Source organism: Pleurodeles waltl, chromosome 3_1 (genome assembly GCF_031143425.1).
Source record: "Pleurodeles waltl isolate 20211129_DDA chromosome 3_1, aPleWal1.hap1.20221129, whole genome shotgun sequence".
In the NCBI taxonomy this organism is placed as follows: domain Eukaryota; kingdom Metazoa; phylum Chordata; class Amphibia; order Caudata; family Salamandridae; genus Pleurodeles; species Pleurodeles waltl.
The window spans coordinates 1,226,431,693-1,226,454,519 of NC_090440.1; the positions used below are offsets into that span (position 1 = coordinate 1,226,431,693).

At 44.9% G+C, this 22,827-nt stretch overlaps 1 protein-coding gene across 24 annotated transcripts in view; it reads left to right on the plus strand.

Moving 5' to 3' along the window:
* The window catches only part of BIN1 (bridging integrator 1), a 504,923-nt gene that overhangs the window by 218,950 nt on the left and 263,146 nt on the right, over positions 1 to 22,827 (plus strand). For all 24 annotated transcript variants that reach the window (XM_069224571.1, XM_069224563.1, XM_069224567.1 and 21 more), the window contains exons 3-4: positions 9,559 to 9,613; positions 13,022 to 13,116. In XM_069224571.1, the coding sequence (XP_069080672.1) occupies positions 9,559 to 9,613; positions 13,022 to 13,116 (150 nt within the window). The remainder of the gene's footprint in view (positions 1 to 9,558; positions 9,614 to 13,021; positions 13,117 to 22,827) is intronic.

Sequence of the window (22,827 nt, forward strand, 5' to 3'; positions counted from 1 at the left end):
GGTAGGGTGCCTTTATCATGTAATGAGACCAAGATACCTGGGAGATCCATAAAGTTAGTGCCTAACCAATGGTGCCATGTCGTAAGACTCCTTGTGGGAATCAGACTGCTGGATTTCGGGTGGGGCGACTGAGTCTGATCCCACACCAGATGATAGCTGTCGGCCTAACCTAGACACACCTTACCAGTACCCAATAGTAAAGGTGATTTGTGGCAGCCTATCGCATGACACTTTAAGAATCAACAGGGAATTTGTGGTGGTACTGACCCCTTTCTCTTATTTATACATGTGAAGAGTAGCAGCAGCAGGATTTGGTTCAATTTGATTTATTGAAGCAGCTGTGTTCTATGTAAAAAGGCATACATTGGGAATACTAGGATAAGGAAACATAACACTATTATTGCAGTGAATAAAAAAGTGAAGTAAAGGAAAAGTCCAACCATATTGTCACAATAGTGAATGTAGAATCCCTTCCTGCACTGCTAAGATTGTACATGAGAGTATTAGCAGTGTTAGCGCTAATCTGTCCATCTAGTCCCTGGAAGGAAACCCAATCCCCATACCTATGCTACAGGTTGAGAATAGGTCTGTTAGACTGCTGGGAGTCCTCCCACATGGATGAAGAGAGTCCTCCCACATGGATGAAGAGAGGACCGAGTTTCAGCAGAAACTGCGACAACAATGTGCAGCATGATGGCAGGCTGGCTGGAATGTCCCCTCTGAGGTAGTGGGTGCAGTGTAGTGTTTTTATAACAAAACATCCGATGTTCTAAGAACTGCCCTGATGTGGCAACACATTTTACTGTGTAGGGAAGAGATTGTACTTCCTGGACTGGCAATACCCTGTAAACTATTGTGTGCATCCTTGGATTGGACTAGGATGAAAATGTCATGCAAAGAAATTAATAACAAATTCTGCATAGAAGGGCAGCTGATATAAATAATAAATGATCACCACTAAAATGCAGCTTTTCTACAACAATAATAATAATAAGAATAAAATGACATGACTAGGTGAGAAGGCACAGACCTTGCTCAGTCCCAGGGCTTAACTAAATGTACTTGTTTAAATGCTAAAATAACTTCCTGACGAGGCCCTCCCAAAATGTTAACCTTATTGTAGGACAAACGCTACTGCTCAGGAATCCCAAGCCAGAACTTTAATTTAAGATATCTGGATGAATTCTGCTTGGACAGCAGTCTGAAGAAGATCAGCAGACGTGCTTCCACTCTTTCTATGCTTATCTGCACTCTGCTGAATTGAGTGATGCATGCTATTGGCAACACTACTTGGTGAACAAAGCTATACTATCAGTTAGAGAAGTTTAAGGAAGAACTTAAACTCCTGATAACAAAGGAAGAAATCTTAAGAGCCATAGAAAATCGCAAATTATTGAGAGCACAGGGACCCAATGGCCTTTAGGCACAGTTTTACAAAGCATGTGCCCCGTTGTTTCTGGAACTCTTAAGAACTCTAATTAATTATCCTCTCTGACCATAACCGTGACGGATGCCCATACATGCCATAAGCCAGTCAAAAACCCAACAAAATGCCAGTCACAGACCCATCTCCACCTAATCTAGACAAAACTTTTCAACATATAAAAGAGAATTCAATGTCTTCACAGCTACTAGAATTCTAAAACATGCTAATTAAAGCAAACATTTCACAAAGGAGCAGTGAGTGAGAGAGAGCATCACCTCCCTGAGTTAATGAGCATGAAACTCCTACCCATTCCACAAAACATCACTTTTTATGCATTCTCTTTCCATAAACTGCAATGGAAGAAATACATGGGACGGAAACCAAAACTTGAAACTGTGGAAGTCTCAGCAGGCGCAGAACCTTCCCATGAGAAGGATCGAGAACACTTTGAAAAGATAGATATTGTACATTTCTCAGACAGTGATCTAGTGAATCCTCACAAGCATTGACAAAGCCAATATGTCTTGTCTATACAAGAGCTATTAGCTTTTTCAATGTATTTTTGCCATGGTGCACACCAGTGTGGTTGCTGTTCAGCAAGGCTAAAAGTTGGTGGTGTGGAGTAGAGTGTCGTAGATTGTATTTGTTGGTGTAGAGTTGTCTGGTGGAGTAGGGGGAGTGTTGTAGACTGCAGTCTCATAGAGTGGATTGGCGTATAGTGGAGTGGATTGGAATGGATCAAGATAGTGGAGTGAATTGGATTGGAGTAGAGTAGAGTAGGGTGGACTGGATTGGGGTGGGGTGGATTGAATGGGATGAATTGGAGGGGGTGCAGTGGATTGATCCAGTGGGTGCATTGAAATGGGTGAGGTAGATTTGACTGGGGTTGGATGGAGTGGGGTGGATTGGAGTGAGGTGGATTAGATTGGATTGGGTGGTTGGATTGGATGGGAGTGATAGGACTGGTTTGGAGTGGATTAGAGTGGGGGTAGACTGGAGGGTGGGTTGGGGTGGGGTGGATTGGACTGTATTGGATAGGGGTGGAGTGTATTGGATAGGGGTGGAGTGTATTGGATAGGGGTGGAGTGTATTGGATAGGGGTGGAGTGTATTGGAGAGGGGTGGAGTGCATTGGAGAGGGGTGGAGTGCATTGGAGAGGGGTGGAGTGCATTGGAGAGGGGTAGTGTGGATTGGAACAGAGTGGTGGAATCAGGGTGGGGGAATTGGAGTGGGGTGTGGGAAATGGGGTGGGCTAGATTGATTAGATTGAGTAGGGTGGACTGAACTGGGGTGGGTCGGACTGGAGTAGAGTGTGGTGGACTGGGTTGGATAGTTTTGAGTGGGGTCGACTGGATGGGGTGAACCTGATTGGGGTGGGGTGGATTGAAATGGGTGGGGGGTTGTTGGGGAGGGGTGGACTCAAGTGTGGTGGGGGGATTTGAGAGAGTGGATTGGATTGGATTGGATTAGAGTGGAGTGTGGTATGGTGGGGTGAAGTGAATTGAGTGGTGTGGATTAGAGTGGAATGGGGTGGAGTGGAGTTGAGAGTAGTGGGATGGATTTGATTGGAGTAGGGTGTGGAAGATTGGAGTGAGGTGAATTGGATAGAGTAAGGTGTATTTGATCTGATCAGATTGGGTGTGTGTGTGTAGGGTTGGGGTGGGGTGTGTGGATTGGATTGAGGTGGATTGAATGGAGTGGGAGGATTTGAGTGGTGTGGATTTGATTGAGGTGGAATTTGTGGAGCGGGTGCATTTAATTGGGGTGCATTTGATTTCAGCAGAGTGATTTGGGTCAGAGTGCATTGGATTTGAGTGGGGTGGATTGGACTAGAGTGGTTTGGTGTAGACTGTATTGAACTGTAGTTGGATGGATTAAGGTGGATTGGATTGAATGGATTTGAGTGGGGTGGGTATGTGGATTGGATTGGAATGGAGTGGGTTGGATTGGGTTGCAGTGGATTGAAGTGAGGTTGAATGGATTTGAGCAGGTGGTTTGGGTTGGATTGGACTGGTTTGGTGGATTCAGGTAAATTGAAGATGATTGTTTTGAATTTGAGTGGGGTGGATTGTCTTGGATTGTAATTTCTTTTTGGTTGGAGTGCTGTTTTGGATTGGAGATGGGAAGATTGAAGTGGGGTACATTGTTTTAGTTTGGATTGGGGCAGAAAGGAGTGGGGAAGAAAGGAGACTGGGGCAGATTGTTTTGGATTGGAGTGGGGCAGATTGTTTTGGATTGGAGTGGGGCAGATTGTTTTGGATTGGAGTGGGGCAGATTGTTTTGGATTGGAGTGGGGCAGATTGTTTTGGATTGGAGTGGGGCAGATTGTTTTGAATTGGAGTGGGGCAGATTGTTTTGAATTGGAGTAGGGCAGATTGTTTTGGATTGGAGTAGGGCAGATTGTTTTGGATTGGAGTAGGGCAGATTGTTTTGGATTGGAGTGGGGCAGATTGTTTTGGATTGGAGTGGGGCAGATTGTTTTGGATTGGAGTGGGGCAGATTGTTTTGGATTGGAGTGGGGCAGATTGTTTTGGATTGGAGCGGGGCAGATTTGAGTTAGGTAGATTTTTTTGGACTGGAGAGAGTCATGTTTTGGACTGGAGTGGGCAGGTTGTTGGACTGGAGTGGTCTGAGGAAGAATGGAGTGGGGTAGATTGTTTTGGACTGGAGCGGAGCAGATTGGAGAAGGGTAGATTGTTTTGGATTGGAGCAGGGCAGATTGTTTTGGAATGGAGTGGGGCAGAATGAAGTGGGCAGATTGATTTGGTTTGGAGCAGGGCATATTGGAGTGGGGTAGATTGTTTTGGATTGAAGCAGGGTGGATTGGAGAAGGGCAGATTGTTTTGGGTTGGAGCAGGGCAGATTGTTTTGGAATGGAGCGGGGCAGAATGGAGCGGGCAGATTGTTTTGGATTGGAGCGGCGCAGATTGGAGTGGGGTAGATTCTTTTGGATTGGAGCGGGGCACATTGGAGAAGAGTAGATTGTTTTGGCTTGGAGCGGGGCATATTGTTTTGGAATGTAGTGGGGCAGAATGAAGCGGGCAGATTGATTTGATTTGGAGCGGGGCAGATTGGAGAGGGGTAGATTGTTTTGGTTTGGAGCGGGGCAGATTGGAGAGGGGTAGATTGAAGTGGGGTACATTGTTTTGGATTGGAGCAGGGGAATTGGAGAAGGGTAGATTGTTTTGGATTGGAGCCGGGGCAGAATGGAGCTGGGCAGAATGGAGTGCTGCAGATTGTTATAGATTGGAGTGGGGGCAGATTGCTTTGGACTGGAGTGGGGGCAGATTGCTTTGGACTGGAGTGGGGACAGATTGCTTTGGACTGGAGTGGGGTAAGATTGGAGTGGGGCAGTTTGTTGTGGACTGGAGTGGGCACACTGGAGTCGGATTGTTTGTTTTGGATAGGAGCGGGGCAGATCGGAGTGGGGCAGATTATTTTGGACTGCAGTAGGGCAGATTGTATTAGATTGGAGCAGGGCAGATTGTTTTGGATTTGAGTGGGGCCGCTGAAGTGAGGCAGATTGTTTTGGATTGGAGTGAGGCAGATTGGTTTGGTTTGGATTGGAGTGTGGGCAGCCTGGATTGGGGATTGAATTGGATTGTAGTATACACAGATTGAAGTGGGGGAGATTGTTTTGGATTGGAGTGTGGTAGATTGGATGGAGGTGGGTTAAGATGGATTGGACTGGAATGGGGTGAATTGGATTTGATGGATTTGAGTGTGGTAGAATAAAGTGCATTGGATTTGAGTGTGGTAAATTAAGGTGGATTGGACTGGACAGGGTGATTTGGATTTGAGTGTGGTGGATTAGATTAGATTGGATTGGACTGGAATGGGGTGTATTGGATTTGAGTGCAGTGGATTAAGGTGGATGGGACTGTAATGGGGTGTATTGGATTTGAGTGCAGTGGATTAAGATGGATTGTACCGGAATGGGGTGGATTGGATTTGAGTGTGGTGGATTAAGGTGGATTGGACTGGAATGATGTGGAGTGACCTGGAGTGAGATGGATTAAGGTAGATTGGAATGGAGTGTAATGGATTAATGTGGAGTGGATTGAACGGATTTGAGTGGGATGGGTATGTGGATTGAAATTAAGTGGAGTGGATTGGATTGCAGTGAATTGGAATGAGGTTGTATAGATTCGAGCTGGTGGATTAGTTGGATGAGACGTGAGAGGCAGATTGGGGTGGGGCAGCTTGGAGTGGGGCATGATGTTTTGGATTCGGGTGGAGTGGGGAATATTGTTTTGGATTAGGGTGGAATGTGACATACTGTTTTGGATTAGAGTGGAGTGGGGCAAATTGTTTTGGATTAGAGCCTGGGTGGGGCAGGTTGTTTTTGTGCGGGGTGGGTGGGGCAGGTTGTTTTTGTGCGGGGTGGGTGGGGCAGGTTGTTTTTGTGCGGGGTGGGGCAGGTTGTTTTTGTGCGGGGTGGGGCAGGTTGTTTTTGTGCGGGGTGGGGCAGGTTGTTTTTGTGCGGGGTGGGGCAGGTTGTTTTTGTGCGGGGTGGGGCAGGTTGTTTTTGTGCGGGGTGGGGCAGGTTGTTTTTGTGCGGGGTGGGGCAGGTTGTTTTTGTGCGGGGTGGGGCAGGTTGTTTTTGTGCGGGGTGGGGCAGGTTGTTTTTGTGCGGGGTGGGGCAGGTTGTTTTTGTGCGGGGTGGGGCAGGTTGTTTTGGATTGGATTGAGGTGAGCGGATTGGATTGAGGTGAGCGGATTGGATTGAGGTGATTGGATTGGATTGAGGTGAGCGGATTGGATTGGGGTGGATTGGATTGAGGTGAGTGGATTGGGTTGGATTGGGGTGGATTGGATTGAGGTGAGCGGATTGGATTGGATTGGGGTGGATTGGATTGGGGTGGATTGGATTGAGGTGAGCTGATTGGATTGAGGTGAGCTGATTGGATTGAGGTGAGCGGATTGGATTGGATTGGGGTGGATTGGATTGAGGTGAGCGGATTGGATTGGATTGGGGTGGATTGGATTGAGGTGAGCGGATTGGATTGGATTGAGGTGAGCGGATTGGATTGGATTGGGGTGGATTGGATTGAGTGGGGTGGATTGGATTGAGTGGGGTGGAGTGAATTGAGGTGTACTGCACAATTGTGTTAAAACCGTTTCTGAAATAGCACATAACAAAGAAATAATATCACTTTGCAATACGTTGAACAAGATAACCGTCATCATTTGAGATCAATGCCCATGAGCAAAAGCAAAACGAGTGCAAAGTTAAAAAAAAGACTTGGCAAAATAAAAGAAAATTATCTTTAAAAAATAAAACTTTACAATTTTGTTTGCTTTGTTGGCCACGTTTTTGCTAGTCACGCCTTCTGTTTCCAGGCGTGTGACTGGCAAAATGTGTGTTTCCAGGGCACTAGAAGTTAAAAAGAACAAAATAGTACCTAAGTTATGTTGGGAGCCGCAGTCAGGCACTGATTAAGTTGAACCAATAAGTGCTTGGTCCCTGCTCCAAAGAGGAACGCTAATGATACTGGGCCTGCAGTGACCAGTTACAAGGCTGGAAAGAAGAGTGCTGACAAGCCAACAAATTGTGAACAGCGGGCCGGCTCCAAGCCCTTTTTTGTTAACACTAATGTCTCATAAGCGAGATGTATGCACTAGGACATGCTCTCGCAGGCTTGACCCTAAAAAGGGGCTGAATATCTCAGAAGCATGGGTACTTTGAAACCCGAAGTCTAACATGGGTACTCAAAGTGGCCGCAATTAAGTAGCATGGTATTTTCTTTCAATAATATAAATCAACATAGATCATTGAAAAGACAAATCGAGTCCCAAATTAAAATACTGGCGCTCAGACTGGATAGATTGCTACTGCTTCTGATCCACCCTAATTGAACAGGTTTCTTAGTGGAAGAGAAGCATATGTAACAAGATAAAGAAAGTGCTGCATATCATTGACGTAGATGTTAGGCAAGACGAAGCAGCTGCCTTATTTACTCTTCATGCTGACAAGGCATTTTACAAAGTAAATAGGTCTTCCTGCAGGATTTATGTATGTGTGCAGATGAGAGCCTATTGTATTTAGGGAACTCTACTCACTGACAGACGCAGTATTAGAAGGGTGATTAAACCAACGGTGTCCTCTATCAGAAGGGGGTGTTTATCATAAAAATATCCTATGGTATTCTTAGTCACTTTTGCAAAATTGCATAATCTGAAGAGAGGCTTCAGAGGCAGTGGAGAGGGAGAGCAGTGCGGATTGAGTAAGGGTACTAAGTAATGGAAATACAATATTTTGTAAATTAATTACCTTTTTTAGGACTTTCAAAATAGAGCTGAGAGAGTGTGTGTGTTTGTGGCAATGTGTGTATGTATAAATACCAGGTGAAATCCGACAGATACCTCACCATACCCGATTGAACGCACCTGTACCAAACTATTCACTAGAACAGTGGTTCCCAACCTTTTGACTTCTGTGTATCCCCACATTATCAGTACTGGACCCTGGGGACATCACTGAATCATTATTGAAATCCGGGGACCCCCCAAGTGAACCAATACTGAAGCCTGGGGACCTAATCTGTTAATATTATTTAATTTTCCAAGCAGTCGTGGACCCCCTGAGGAAGCTTCCTGGATGCCCAGGGATCCCCAGACCACAGTTTGGTAAGCATTGCAGACTAGGATATATATTTATTAGGGAGTGTAACACCCCAAACACCCCCTGAAGTTACGCCCCTGTGCACATAGGTGAAATGTTGACACCTGGTTATTTTCTTTCATCTTTCAGCCTATTGGTTCTTCATGGACATATTGGATTTGGTTATTTATAGCCAGTGATTCCATTTCAGTTGTTTAGTTGATGTGGGAGATTCACAGACTGCTACGCCTAGTGAATATTCCTTAGGCAAGTCTCAATTTGCGACTCATTACGATTGGTCACAATCACAGGGATGGCGGCTTGCAAGGGTTAAGACCAATAGCCCTGTGATTGCTTTTCCCACAAATATTTTTATTTTTAAATGTTTGCATTTTTTTTAAAGTTTCCTACTGATCACTACCTACTAGCCATGAAATATGTACCCCAGTTCACAAAGGAGAAAGGGTCCAAAGATGAGCCTTTTCCTTTTGCAAATAAGTTAACACTCGAACTTGTGAATTGGTAACTTATCAGTGGTTTGCAATTGGAATTTTTAAGGTTACCGAATCACTGTTGGGAAGAGACGTCCACAGCTCACACCTTCCAATTAGCGATTTGTAAACCATTTCTGTGTCTATTTTGGGTGTGTGTAAAACTTTACCAACTCCTAAAATGGGTTTAGTGCATATGGAAAAACTTACTGGTAGTAAAACCATAGATTTAGTGAACAGCAGGATTTGTGACCTCTAAAAAGATTCATAAGCTGGCCCTATGTTTAAGATATTGTTGCAGTCTATCTTTTCACATGAAACTATCTGGATCCGTTCACACATTTAACCTAAAAGTGTATTTATTTAAGTTTCCTCCGCATTTTCTTTGTGAAAGGCTTAACATGAGTTTTTTATATCGTCTTTACTTACACAAAAATATAGATATTGTCTGACGATTAAATGTGCTGTAAAAGACCTGTGCTGCGGTTCTATCTCAGCCTCTTTGGTAGTATGTTGTACCATTGTTGGCGCTGTCCCGCTCCTGTTTGAAATGCTCCAGTTTTTAGTTGTACTCGATGGTACGAAATAATGCCATCTCACTTTTGCTGGTGTCAAGGTGAGGCATGTGATTTCTCAGCTTCACCTATTGGTTACTTAATACGAATACGTCTCCTAATGTTTTGTGATGTTTGGTTTTCTTGCTGTGCTTTTCGTCTACTGTTCCACCCTCCTCATGTGATAATGAATATGATTCCATTGGGAAAGTCATCCACTTTAATCGGGGATGAGCTAAGTGTTATTGCAGCAGATGTGCACCCGCATCTTCGTATGTTTTGTTGTTGGGTGTTTGATTTTGTGTTACTAGTTTAGAATGAGGAACTGGTTGAGGGCAAAGCTTTTTTGTTGTAGAGGTACACTGTCTCAAATGTGTTTCTCCTGGTGTATTTAATTAGCAAAATTGGGCTGCATTTGAAACAAGCCAAGCAAGTGCAACACATACAATTATTTCTGCTCTCTTCGTTTTTTGGTTTTCTTAGACGGAAGGAAGCAAGCTTCAGAAAGACCTGAGGACCTATCTAGCGTCTGTGAAAGGTAAGGTCTGCCTTTATCATCCACCATCTCATCTGTAGAGTGCTTCAAAGCCAGTAAGGGCATCCAAAGCTTATGGTGGCACAATACCCTAGAAGGCACCTGCAAGTTATCCCCAGCATGTATCTGGGATTCCTGTATGTGATATAAGCAACTTTAAGAAGTGGATTCTGTGTGGTATGTAGTCTGTACCAATGTGTGATGCATGTTGTATCAATGTCTTTCCTGTATGTGATAATAGGTGTATCAATGTGCAATTTTTGTGTTTGATAGGCTGTTTAGGGTGTGATTGCGGTGTATGTTAAAATTCATAACAAAGCATTTCTGTGTGTAGTAAGACATATCAATGTATGATTCCTGTGTGTTGCATACATCTGCTTGCTTTTATTGTGCTAGGCTTTCTTTGACATTCTCTTATAGGGCTCCTAACGCCATTTCATCCACTTACGTGTTTATTGAATGTGTTGAGTAGCCGTATAACCGTATAAACATCAGTGGACTGTGACATTGCTGCCTCGAGAAACAATGCAAAATGTCATCCTATTACTCCAGTGCATGCCAAATGGTAGTGTAGTATGGACCAGCATTTTGTTAAGCAATATATCAGAGTTTTAATCTAGAGCAAGAAAGGAAATAAGTCCGAGCAGAACATTTCTATTTACTGAACAAGCAAATAGCCTTGTTTTAGCCATTGCCTATATGGAATCTAGTTGTATTTTAAGTTAGATGTGGAACTATGGTCTGTCAGTGCTTCAGAATCTCAAGAGCTATTTGTATCTATTTTATTACTGCTGTGGATCAACAGTATTACATAGGGTCCACATAACTTTGAGTTGCCCTTTTTGTAATACCCATTGTTTGAGTAGAACGTTAGTGTTCGTTCATTCTAACATGGTTAGTCCATTATACTTCTGGGAAGGTGGCCCCATGCACTTGCACTGTGTTATGCAGAGGCACGCGCAGACATGGCCTCTGAAAGACTTGTTGACTGCATCACCAGAAGGTGGTACACAGTGCTCAATGCCAGATCACCCATGGGGAAGAGGCCCATCTCTTTCCCCAAAGGAATACTGGGGAGCCCTCCTGCAGATTAACATTGTGACAGAAGTCATACAATCATTGTATCTGAAGGATTACCCTGAACCAGGCCTAACTAGATGAGGTGGTCCATATGCTGTGGACAGCCCTAGCCATAGTCTGTGCTGGCCAAACCTAGTGAATCTGCATTCAGATGCAACGTTGTGCTACCTACCTGATTTGTAAAATTACCTCCAAGGGTACACTGTTATCCGGTGTTTACTTGCTGTTCTTTCCACAGTGATCCACAACTCTGGGCTGCTCCAGGTATTTCTAATGAGTGCTCACCAGGGCCATACTAATAAACTAATAATGCCCTCAAGGTGACACACACCTCGTTCCTTAATAGTCTGGTGCATGCACTGTTGCACACGTGTATGGGCAAAGATGTTCCATCATGTAGCCATGCCTTCGTGAACATGAAGGCATGCTCAGCTAACATTGCACAGGTGCGAAGTTAGTGCCCAAGGAATGTGTATTACAAAGTACTTAATGCACAATTTTGCTGCCCTTTCTCTAATGCGAGAGTTCCCCATGATCTATAACAATGAGCACTGGCACCCTTTGTGCTACTGATTCACTTTGATAACCTGTCCACATATTATTGGACCCATGATTAGAATCTTGATCTAGTGAGTTTAATTTTAGACCACATGTAGTATTCCTTCAGGTTCCTACATTGCTATTTTTTTGTATTAAGTCTTTTTATTGGGTATAACGGAGCAAGGGATTGCTCAAATAGATAGGCTATAATACTTTATAACCCTTCACCAATTCATGAAACATATTTGGTTAGCATACCAATAACGCCCCCCCACCCACCCCAAAAAGAATATTCTTAAACATAGCTTCTCTCCAAAAATCACTTTTAAAAAACTGAAAACCCCAAACCCAACCACAAGAAGGTAAAAATGGATTGGAGGGAATTGAAGAAGCGAAATACAAAGTATGTCTATTATATTCTATGGTGGTTTACGCTGTTTTCTGATCGATACTTCTATCTGCAGATTCGTCTCCATGTGAATATTCTCCAGTTGTCAAACAGGAACTGGAAACTTTAAGCCAGAACAACTGCATGCTGGCAGGTGCACTGTGCTGATGTTTTTTCTGCTCTGAAAGTGACAAGTGAATTTGAATCTAAGTGCCCCATGTGCACCGACGTCAATTCCTTGCTTTCCAAGCCTTCAGATGAAGATCCAGAGCTACTCCTTGTTCTTTTCTAGACCATTTTCAGCAATATTTTACCAGCATGCAAGTGAAAATGTCTTCCCCAATAGACAGGATGTTTCAGGTGTGTTGGGACTGTGACAAAAAGATGCCCATGACAGACCCGCATGCCTGTAGTACCTGAACAAAGAGCACAATTCCAAGGACTGTGATGACTGTGCCCAGATAAATTTGGTGGTCGTTGGGAATCCAAGGTGAATCTGTATGTCACCAAACTTCACAAGACTCCATGCCATTATCACTCAGTCAGAAGGAACGTCCTTGTTCCCCGAATGATCATTGTTGTGGTTGAAGTCATCTGATAAGTCTGAAAAAAAGAAAAACAAATCCAAGCGGGAATCGGCCCATGCCTATCCCTCTCAGATTCCAAAGAGGACATGGAGGTGTCATTGTGCACCTGGTCTTGCTCCAGAACTCCATCTGAGCTGACTGCAAGTCTAGTCCTGAGGCACCTCTAGTTTCTAGATCCATCAGCAACGTTGCAGCAAGTAGAGGCCTATAGGGAGGCCATAATGTTTTTTGGCACTTTACTGGTTCCCTCTGGGTGGTGCTTGGGTGCAGATCTGCTTATCACTTCTGGAGCAGAGGCGTTGATTGCTCATAGGGAGTGGTTAAGGTCTGGTCGTTACTTGCCTACCTTAACAGCCCTTAAATAATTTTTTGTTTCCAATTCCGCATGGACCTTGCCTGCCCTTCACACTCCTCTGTTCCTCTCCATTTGCACAATCTGTGCATGCACCATCATAAATCATGGACTGACGCGGTTTGATTGTGTGTGTTTCAAAACCCTATGCAACTTCTAAGGTTGTCATTACACTTTTTGTTCATGGCAGGTTGAATGTTGGTTCTGGAAACCTCACATTTATGGAGGAAAAGTAAAGCTAACGGAGTGCCATAATGCCAAGTCATGAGTAAAAAACTCTAGGACTAGCGCAAATTCTGAGACCTAACACTGGGCTACTAGAGAATGCTCAGTTTCTGCATACTCAAAGTCAGTGCTAGGCCCAGAAAGTGAACTGATGAGGGTGTTATGTGTTTCCTCTGCTCTGACTCTTAAGGGGCAATGTTTTTCACTTACAGCATATTGTGTTTTTTTGTTCTCACTAGCCATGCACGACGCCTCCAAGAAGCTAACAGAATGCTTGCAAGAGGTTTATGAGCCTGAATGGGCAAGAAGAGACGATGCAAACAAAATTGCGGAGGTTAGTTGGTTTTTATTGTTCACGTCTAACTCCGAATTACCATTCCTTCTGCAGAACACGTACACCTATGCTGTAACTCAGTTGCAGAGGGCATAACGGTACATTTACAGATTTGCAGTGCCTAAACTGCAGCAACGTTTCAAGTATTCAAATAACACTGTGATTGCTAAATAAAATGTATATTTCAACTTCTGAATTAGAAGTGCGCATAAGATCAAACTGGGCCAATATGGTAGTCAAACACAGCCTAGCCAATAAAAACGGGTGCATGGATTGGCAGAAGTAATATTAGATACCCTCACTGACTTTTTTTCTGAACAATGTTTTATAGCAAGGAATCTACACACAACTTGAGCAAATATATTTTGGCACTGGATCAGAATCTGAGATACCGAGGAAATAGCACCCTTTATCAGCATATATTGAGAGTGATACCAACCAATAGGCTCAACATTAACATTATTTTCAGCTTTATTACACATATAAATAATAGTAGTAGATATATTTGTTCAATGATTGCTATTTTTTATGGTCTAAATCTTTTTATTAGGCTTTTGTGTAAGAAGAAAAGCAGATACAACGACCTACAACCACAGGCCCGTGGAGCTAAATCATATGCCCAAAACAAGCATTGGCAAAGCCAGTGGGCTTTGGCTATGCAAGTGTTATTTGCTTGGCAATGTGTTTTTGCCATGTTGTACACCAGTGTGGCTGCTTTTCAACATGTCTAAAAAAATTCTGGTGTGGATTGGCATAGAATGGAATGGAGGAGTAGAGTTGTACAGGGCATTTTTTTGGAGTAGGGGGATATAGTGTTGTGTAGGGGAGTAGTCAGTGGTTCAGTCGCAGAGTGTCATAGAGTGCAGTGTCACGGAATGGAGTGGTTTAGAGTGAAATGGATTGTGGTGGAATAGGGTGCAGTAAGGTGGGAGTGGATTGAGCTAGTGGGCTCGATGGATTGGAGTAGGTTGGGATGGATTTGGGTGGATTGAGGAAGAATGGGGTAGATTGGAGTGTGGCGGATTGAAATGGGGCGAGGTGGATTGGCGTGGGGTGGACTAGATTAGATTGGGTAATCAGAATGAATTCGATTGATAGGACTGGGGTGGGGGATTGGAGTGAGGTTGCTTGGAGTGGGGTGGATTAGATTGGACAGGGGTGGGGTGGAGCGGCATGGGGTGGACTGGACTGGACTGGAGTGGGGTGGGTTGGAATGGAGTGGGTGGATTGAACTAGAATGGGGAGGACTAGATTAGTGTAGAGTGGGGTGGATTGGATGGCAGTGCGGTGGGTTGGATTGCAGTAGGATAGATTGAAGTAGGGTGGATGGGGTGACGGTGAAAATGGATTGGATTGGGATGGAGTGGGGTGGGTTGGACTGGACTAGAGTTGGGTGGATTGAGCTGGGGTGGATTGGATTGGGGTAGAGTGAGGTGAAGTGGGTATGGATTGGATTGTAGTTGGATGGATTGGATTGGAGTGAGGTGGATTGGGGTAGGTTGGGGTGAATTGGCTTGGGGTGGACTGGAGTGGGGTAGATTAGATTTGGAGTGGGGTAGATTGAACTGGTGTAGGGTGGATTGGATTGGGGTAGAGTGAGGTGGAGTGGATTGGATGGCAGTGGGATTGATTGGAGTGGGGTGGATTGGCTGGGGTGGATTGGGGTTGACAGGAATTGGGTGGGGTGGATTGGACTGGATTTGAGTAGGGTGGATTGGAGTGAGGTGGACTGGATTGGAGTGGCTTGATTGGTGTGTGTTTTATTAAGGTGGTTTGGCATGGGGTGGATTGGAGTGGGGTAGTTTAAGGTGAATTGGATTGGAGTCAGAGGGATTGGGGTGGATGGATTGGAGTCGTCGGATTGGGTTGCGGTGGATATGATTAGATTGATGTGGATTGGATTGGACTGGAATAGGGTTGAATGGCTTTGAGTAGGTGGGTTTGAGTGGAATGGGGGTGGGATGGATTGGAGTGGGGTGGATTGGAGTTGGGTGGATTGCATTTCTGTGGTGTGGTTTGGAGTTGGGTGACTTGGACTGGAGTGGGGTGGATTGTGGTGGACTGGATTGGAGTGAGGTGAATTGCTGTGGAGTGATGTGAGTGTTTTGGATTATTGTGATTTGTATTGGAATGCAGTAGATTGGATGGGCTGGGCTGGACTGGAGTGATGTGGGTTGGAATGGGCGCAGGATTGGAGTGGGCTAGATTGTTTTGGCTTTGAGTGGAGCAGATTGGAGGGGGTAGATTGTTTTGGCTTTGAGGGGGGCAGATTGGAGGGGGGGGGTAGATTGTTTTGGATTCGAGTGTATCAGGTTGGAGTAGGCCAGATTGTTATGGAGTGGGGCTGGATTGAAGTGGGGTAGATTGTTTTGGATTCCAGTAGGTCAGATTCGAGTGAGGTAGATTGTTTTGGATTCGAGTGAGGTAGATTGTTTTGGATTCGAGTGGGGTAGATTGTTTTGGATTGGAGTGGGTCAGATTGGAGTGGATCAGATTGGAGTGGGGCAGATTGATTTGTAATGAAGTGGGTCAGATTGGAGTGGGGCAGATTGATTTGTAATGAAGTGGGTCAGATTGGAGTGGGGCAGATTGATTTGTAATGAAGTGGGGCAGATTGGATTGTTTAGGATTGGAGTGGGGCAGATTGGATATGTGGTATGCGTTTGATGTTATTGCTACACTCCTTTTCCAAGATGAAGCTGGATTGTTCAGGGGCAACAAGCCCCTGCATATGAGGCCTAAATGGCTGGCAAGTATCCCCGTGAAGGTCTTCGTGGCAATATTTAGGAGGGATATGTGCCAATATGATGAGCAGTGCATGGTGTCTTTGTCTGGTTTATGGATTATAAAGATGATGGTTTGTTGCATAGTCTGTGCCAAGCAGCCCATATTGGCAAAAGCATTAAATTGACGGTGCAGCAGATCCTATAAAAGGCTTTGATGTAGCCATCCGGGCCTGGTGCTTTCCCATGACTGAACTTAGAAGTCTCCCATATTAACCTCCTCTAAGGTGATGTTGGAATCAAAGCTACAGCTTGCTGACTTGTGAGGGAAGTCAGTGGGATTGTATTAAGGAAGGGCTGTAGTGTGTGGTGCAAGAGCTGATCTGCTGTCTAGAAGTTGGCATAGAATTGTCTAAATGAGTTTGCTGTGTTGTCATTCTTCTGTATCACCACCCCATCTGCTGAGGTTAATTGCTGTATGGTCTCTTTCTGTTGCTCAGCCAGTAGTTCGCACACAAGCAGTTTGCCCGCTGTATTCATCCTTATCTAGTAGAATTGGAACAAATGTAGGAGGCAATTCTTAATTGTCCATATCCAGTGCTTAAAATTGTTGTCAGATCAATACAAGTTGGCACCAAGTTTTATTTGAGCCATGTGCTTTATATGCATCTTCCAGCTCATTTACTCTACTTTATAATTTGCAGTGTTTGTCCTTTACAAGAAGCCATGTTTCTTTGTTTGATAATTGCAATGAGAAGCTCTTGTCTCAAAATATCATTGAGCCTTCCTAATCACCAATATGATCCAGCATAGTGAACTGGTAGATTCAGTAAATCTTGTGGTTCTGCTCCAGTGCGTATGATGTGTAGCTTCTCATTCAGGGTGAAGATCAAGCCAAATGGATGTCCCCGGTGATATCGCATGCCTTTCTACGTCGGGTAGGTAGTCACCATTCGGAGTCTCTGCCCCCTCTGCAGGATAGTCGGGTAAAAATCTTGATACAGATGGAGCATTGCACCTTGAGTATTTGAGGTCGTTGAGCATGGTGCTGACGTGATGGCCTTGTTTTGCTTGAAATAGTGAACACACATGATTATATCAGCAGGGAGACTGCTGGCGCTGGCAGGGCCACTCACACAATGTGTTCCATCAGTTGTATGTCGTCCAGATCGAGGCCAGGTAACTTGTTATGGGGAAAAAAGCATCTGCAAAGTCCTCACGTTACCCTTTGTAGTGTCACGTGGTACCCCCTAATTCTTATGTTTTCTCTATGGGACATATTTTGGAGATCATTGAAGTGGCTCTGTAGGTCAACGCTTTGGGCATGGAGCTCTAACACTTCCTTTCAGAAGAATTTCATTTCTTCCTCCCATGCATCTCTGATATTTTCTAATGTGGCGACCCTCTTACTTACGTCAACAGGTCATACCTCGCTTCTTTTATCTCCTTGGTGACATCCTCCCGAAGTGTTTGAATGTCCTCTTGGAGTTAGTCAAACAGTTCCTCTAGAAATTTACAGCTCAGAGGCACCTCAGGTATGGGTTGAGTGGGCCTGCGTGAAGAGAGATCCTCAGTCTCTCCTCCATCCTCTGTGCTGACTTTCGACTCTCTTTTCCTGGTCCGTTCTTGTCTTAAATCTCCTTCGAGATGGAGCCCTTTTTGTGTGCGAGACCATGTTAGAGAAGGTGTGGTTGACGACCGGCCTCAAGACGGGGCAGCAGTGAAGTTACTCTGATGAACTGTAGGAATCAATAGAGGGATGAATGCAGTGACGGTCCTCTCATTATCTACCAGGATCCGTTCGAAAACTGCCAGTCGACTACATGTTATGATGTAGAGGTGGATCTTAAAGACTGCTTCTGTGGGCAGTGCAGGGTCTTCCCAGCCACTGGAACAGATACTTTGGCCGCTATCAGGACTGGGACAGTTGCCATAAGTTGTGAAAGCAGTTTCACTGGAGGCACTCTTTAGAGACTAGATAGTTTAAGGATTGTCTACAGCTTGGGGTAACACTTTAATGTACCGGAATTGGTCTGCTGATTGGCATACAGATGATTGAGGGGCACTCATCCCCGGTGAGTCCGACCCGGGTATAAGTCGCTAGGCCTATGCATGCGTCCAGCACCAAAGGCCTGATTAGTTGATTGCCTGTGTATTTGCAGTGCTGGTCTTTGCTGGTCTCATCCTCCAAAAAGTATCCCTCCCAGGGCCCACTGTTCTCACATGTAGCAGTCCGCAGAATGGCAAGTGGGTCTAGTGCTGCTGGAGTCTGCCTGTGCTTCTTTGCCTCCACCTTAGGTGGAATGTGAGAATCTCCACATTGGCGGGGGCAGGGCTTTTGTTTTCCCTTTAATTATGACTCCATGTGCTGCAGTCCCACCCCTCCTCTCCTCGACAGCAACAACTTCTGATTGTCCACACCCTCTTGACCCTTTACCTGTTTTGAGAAGAAGAAAGGGAAGTGAGCATGCAACTCGCATCTCTAATTTGGGTTCGCTCACTCTTCACAAAGGTGTCCCTGGTGCCACAGCAGCTCCTCTCTGTGATTGTTTCTGGCAAGGTTACTTGTCGCCTACCTCCTTTGGGCAACCTCTGATGTCAGACCATGGCTGCCGTGCGTCTATGTTGTGGCTGCATTTTGGCACCCGCTAGTCTGGTGCCTTGCCAGTTGGGACAAAGTTGGCAACAAGGGGGGGGGGGTGCTGAATCAAGTGAGGTGGGTGGTCTCACTTTCCCCCAGACTGTGGCTGGGTCCTGTCTGTGCCGTGGCCTCATTCACAATGCACCGGGGGCCTGCCTTCTTAGACACTGGCTGACATCTTCAAGCAGCATGGGCTCAGACATCTCCCCTGGACATTGTTTCTGGCTGCTTCCACTGACCGTAGTGCCAACAGAGTGCAAGCAGAGTCCCACACTGTGTCCCCTGTTTTCTGGACCTGCACTTTGGCCCTGTAGAAGCTGTGACAACTGAAGATGACTTCACATGCGAGCTAGATGCGAAGCGAGAGGAAAGATCTCCCACCTCCACCATCACCTAGGACATGCCACCCTACCGACTTTTATTAAATAGCATTACACCACCAAAGTAGGGTCAAAATGATCTGAATCCAATAATTTAATAGTCTGTTGGTAAGTCCGTCTTTGGAATGGACAGTTTGAGAGTGAGTGAGTGAATGGGTAAATTAAGTTTGCAGTATGAGGATGCAGTACTACTCTTTACAAAGAACACAAACGCCAGGTACAAGTAATTGGGATTTAAACGTTCTGATCTTCAGTAAAGACCTACAACTGTTTATAAGTGCTGTGTGACCATGAATTAACACTGCATGCCCAGACAACCTCAGTTACAAAAGAATGCTTCTTTCATCCATGCCTGCTCCTACTTACCCACCCACTTGTTCGCGATTCTGGGGTTAATTGAAAACAAACTTGACTTTGCATACCCCTTATACAAACGAGTACCTAGACGTCATCTAGTCCTATTGCAAAGTCCAAAAAGTGGCAGTCTATCTCATTGCCAGTGTTTACAGGCCCTCGCTCTGCGTCGTGCCTCTGGTACTGCAGAGTCAGAACTTTGTTCAAACTGCTATTCAGAAACCAAAATGCTTGTTGTGGTTGACACTGTGTTCTGTGGATCTAGTGGGAAATTGTGATCTGCCATCCATGTTACCTAGCACACTAGCTCTAGATTCATGAACTGGAGCAGCTGCCATTCCAGTGCCATGGCCCCTGAATTGTAGAGTTTACCTTCTTTTGATGTTAGTTCTGTGCCCACCCTCACTTTCTCTTCAAGGTCCCTGCAGCTCCTTGATAGTAATGCTTTCATATACAGGTTTGTAGAGTTATGGGGAAGGGCCTTTTTTTTTTTTTTATTATAAACAACTATTATCATTTTCAAGGGGTAAATCTAAGTACAGTAATGTTACCAAGGCCCAACTCCTCTTCTTATTTCAGTTAGTTCCCCAGATGGCACAAAATGTATCCTGGCCGATAGACTATTGTACCTGGGTGCTAGCAAGGAGATTATTGGCCTGATTTAAATCTTGGCGATCGCACTACCAAGCCATGTTGGTGGCAGACTCGAGAAGACCGCCCAGTTGACGGTCTTCTGTCAACCATATTTAGATGTATTGCAGCTGAGGCGAAGACTGCCACGACGAGTGCTTTCCCTAGCCTTCAGGCAGGCAGGTACCCACCGACTGTATTTAGATGTTACAGTTGGACAGGCTGTGTACTGGCAGCGATTTGCAGATGGAGGGATGACATCGCTGGACCCAATGGACATCGTACAATGCCACTGGTCGTGGAAAAGAGGTAAGTCACAAACAAACACTCTACCCTTCACATGTGCTTCCCCCTGCATCACACACAACACACTGCATATGCACCATTATCTATTGCCATTACACCACAACACCTACATGCTGCAAACACACATACACATACCTCCATCGCAAAACATACACACACTAGTGACACTGCACCCACACACGACCCAACCACAACCAACACACTCATCTACACAAGCACAACTACACACATCACGACATGTACACATATTGACACCACCACATCACCCACTACACCTCCCTCCACCTCACCCAGCCAATCGCATTGCACACACATATACATGTATTAACTCACGCACACAGCTCAAGCACAACTTTACAGGTACACGTCTTGAAACGTGCACACATCGGCACAGTTGATAAGTATGAATGTACCGTCATTATGGTGCCAGCATTCATTTGACAGTGAATACTGACGCCATAATGACAGTTGTGTATGTGTTTCGATATGTGTTGTGTACCAGTGTGTCACCACCCTTGTCTGGCTCACCCGTGCCCCCGACTTGTGCATGTCACAGTAATTTGAAAATATTACTGTGATATTTACATATGTGCAGTGGTTCCTTGCCCATGTGCAATGACACCCCCACCCCATCATCGTACACAACCAATGCAGGTTCCCTACCTTTGTGTTCAGTGATGAGGGGGGATTTGTGCTTTCTCTGGCGTCCCGTGACAGCAGCGACAGAGGATTCTGTCCAGTCGTGTTGTTCAGCTGGAAATTGATGTTGAATTGAGAGAAAAGGTGAGTTTTCACCCCCTTTCATCCCAATTAACCAAGTCAGAAGTGGAGGTCGGACCACCACTTTTTGCTTGGCAGTATGACACATCCAAATCTGCTCAGCGGTAAGTGTGGCTGAAGTCCCACCATCAGCCACTCTTTCCTATGGCATTGTGGTGGCAGATGAGATTCCGTGGCAGAGTTGGCAGAACTGAGACAGGTTAAAGTCTGTGGGACCACCAACATCTAAATACAGTGGGCGGACAGTCATGGTGGCGGTGTCGTAGTTTGGACTCTTGCTCTAGGCAAGACTGCTGGTTTAAGGATGACAGTACTTTTGTTTGTAGGTGACTACGCCCATCCTACAAAAAGTCGCAACTGTTGTCCCTACCTTACCGGCTCACTAGCAGCACCTCACCAGAAACACAATAGTAAAAGGTGATTAAAAAAAAAAAAAAAAAAAATTGTAAAAGGTGATTTGTGACAGCCTGTAAGCAGGACTCGAATAAGACATCTCAGGGAGTGTCGTGGTTAAACGGAGATTACCCCTTTCTCACAGATATATCATGTTTCATACAAACACAGGCAATGACAAAGATGCAGTAAAGTTTAAATAGTTTTTATCTAACACAACTGTTGCATGGGCTGCAATGATTAAGGTAATGAATAATGAAAGAAACAGAATTGTGAAGACGAGAGTCATTATTACAAAGACCTCCACCATCTTGCAATGCGTGTAAAAGATATACGAGGTGTAATATGCCCTAATACCCTAATGTGATAGGCCTAACCTCCTCCCTAAAGGAGAGCTGGGTTTGCTAAACCTAATCTGCCAAAGCCATGTCCATGAGAGGAGCCCCCAACCCTCGTTATCTTGGAATGAGGTCTCTATCTCAGACTCCGCAGGGACACAGACTGGATCAGTGTCAAGACGACGTGCAGCATTGATATCAGCGATGGTGGCGATGCCCTCTGGTCGGAATCCCTCTGATTATCTGTCTAAAGTGCGATGTATTTATACAGATCTATCAGGACCCCTGACGTAGGTGTGTTCTCAAACAATAGATAACAGACATGCTTGGGACGGCAATTATTATAAACAATCCCTCGAAAGTATAGAGAGGGAAAATCCCTAAGTGTGAACACCTACTGTTTGTCTTTATTGCTTGATCTTGACGCCTTAGCGTGGTGGCACTGATAATGCAAAGCATAACAAGTGGCCTAACTATAAACAAGGTGGCCATCTTGGAATGAATTAAATAATTAAATGGGCTAAGACAGAGCAAGCTAAGAAGGTTAAAAGTCACTAGGTGACGGGGCACGAGTCTGCAAGCCAGAGGCTAAGCTAACTCCTATTGTCCCATTAAAACAAACTAAGATTCACGACAGCGGGTGGGTTTTCAGTCGTAAAACTTTTTTCTGGACTGTTACCGCCAAGATCTTAATCAGGCCCTATGTCCTTTGGTGCGCCTAACAAATTCATGCACTGTCATAATTTATTGTGTTTTACTAAATCAAAGGCGCGGCTCAGGTCCATCAAACACAAATGGATGCACCCCTCCTTTGCCCTTTTATACTTCTCCACTAGAAGATTCAGGTGTAGGCATTGCTTCACCTTGCCCAAGCCAATTCTGAATCCATATTGTACCTTAGTACAAAGAGAAATGTATTCTCTTCTGCCCACTGTTCCAATCTTTCTAAAATAACTGTTACCTAATAATTTTGCTAATAAGTTTAAAAAAAGATATCGGTCATGATTATTGTGAGAAAGTAGCCTCTTTCTAGCCTTGTTACCCCCACTTTTGGCCTGTTTGTGAGTGTATGTCAGGGTGTTTTCACTGTCTCACTGGGATCCTGCCAGCCAGGGCCCAGTGCTGATAGTGAAAACCCTATGTTTTCAGTATGTTTGTTATGTGTC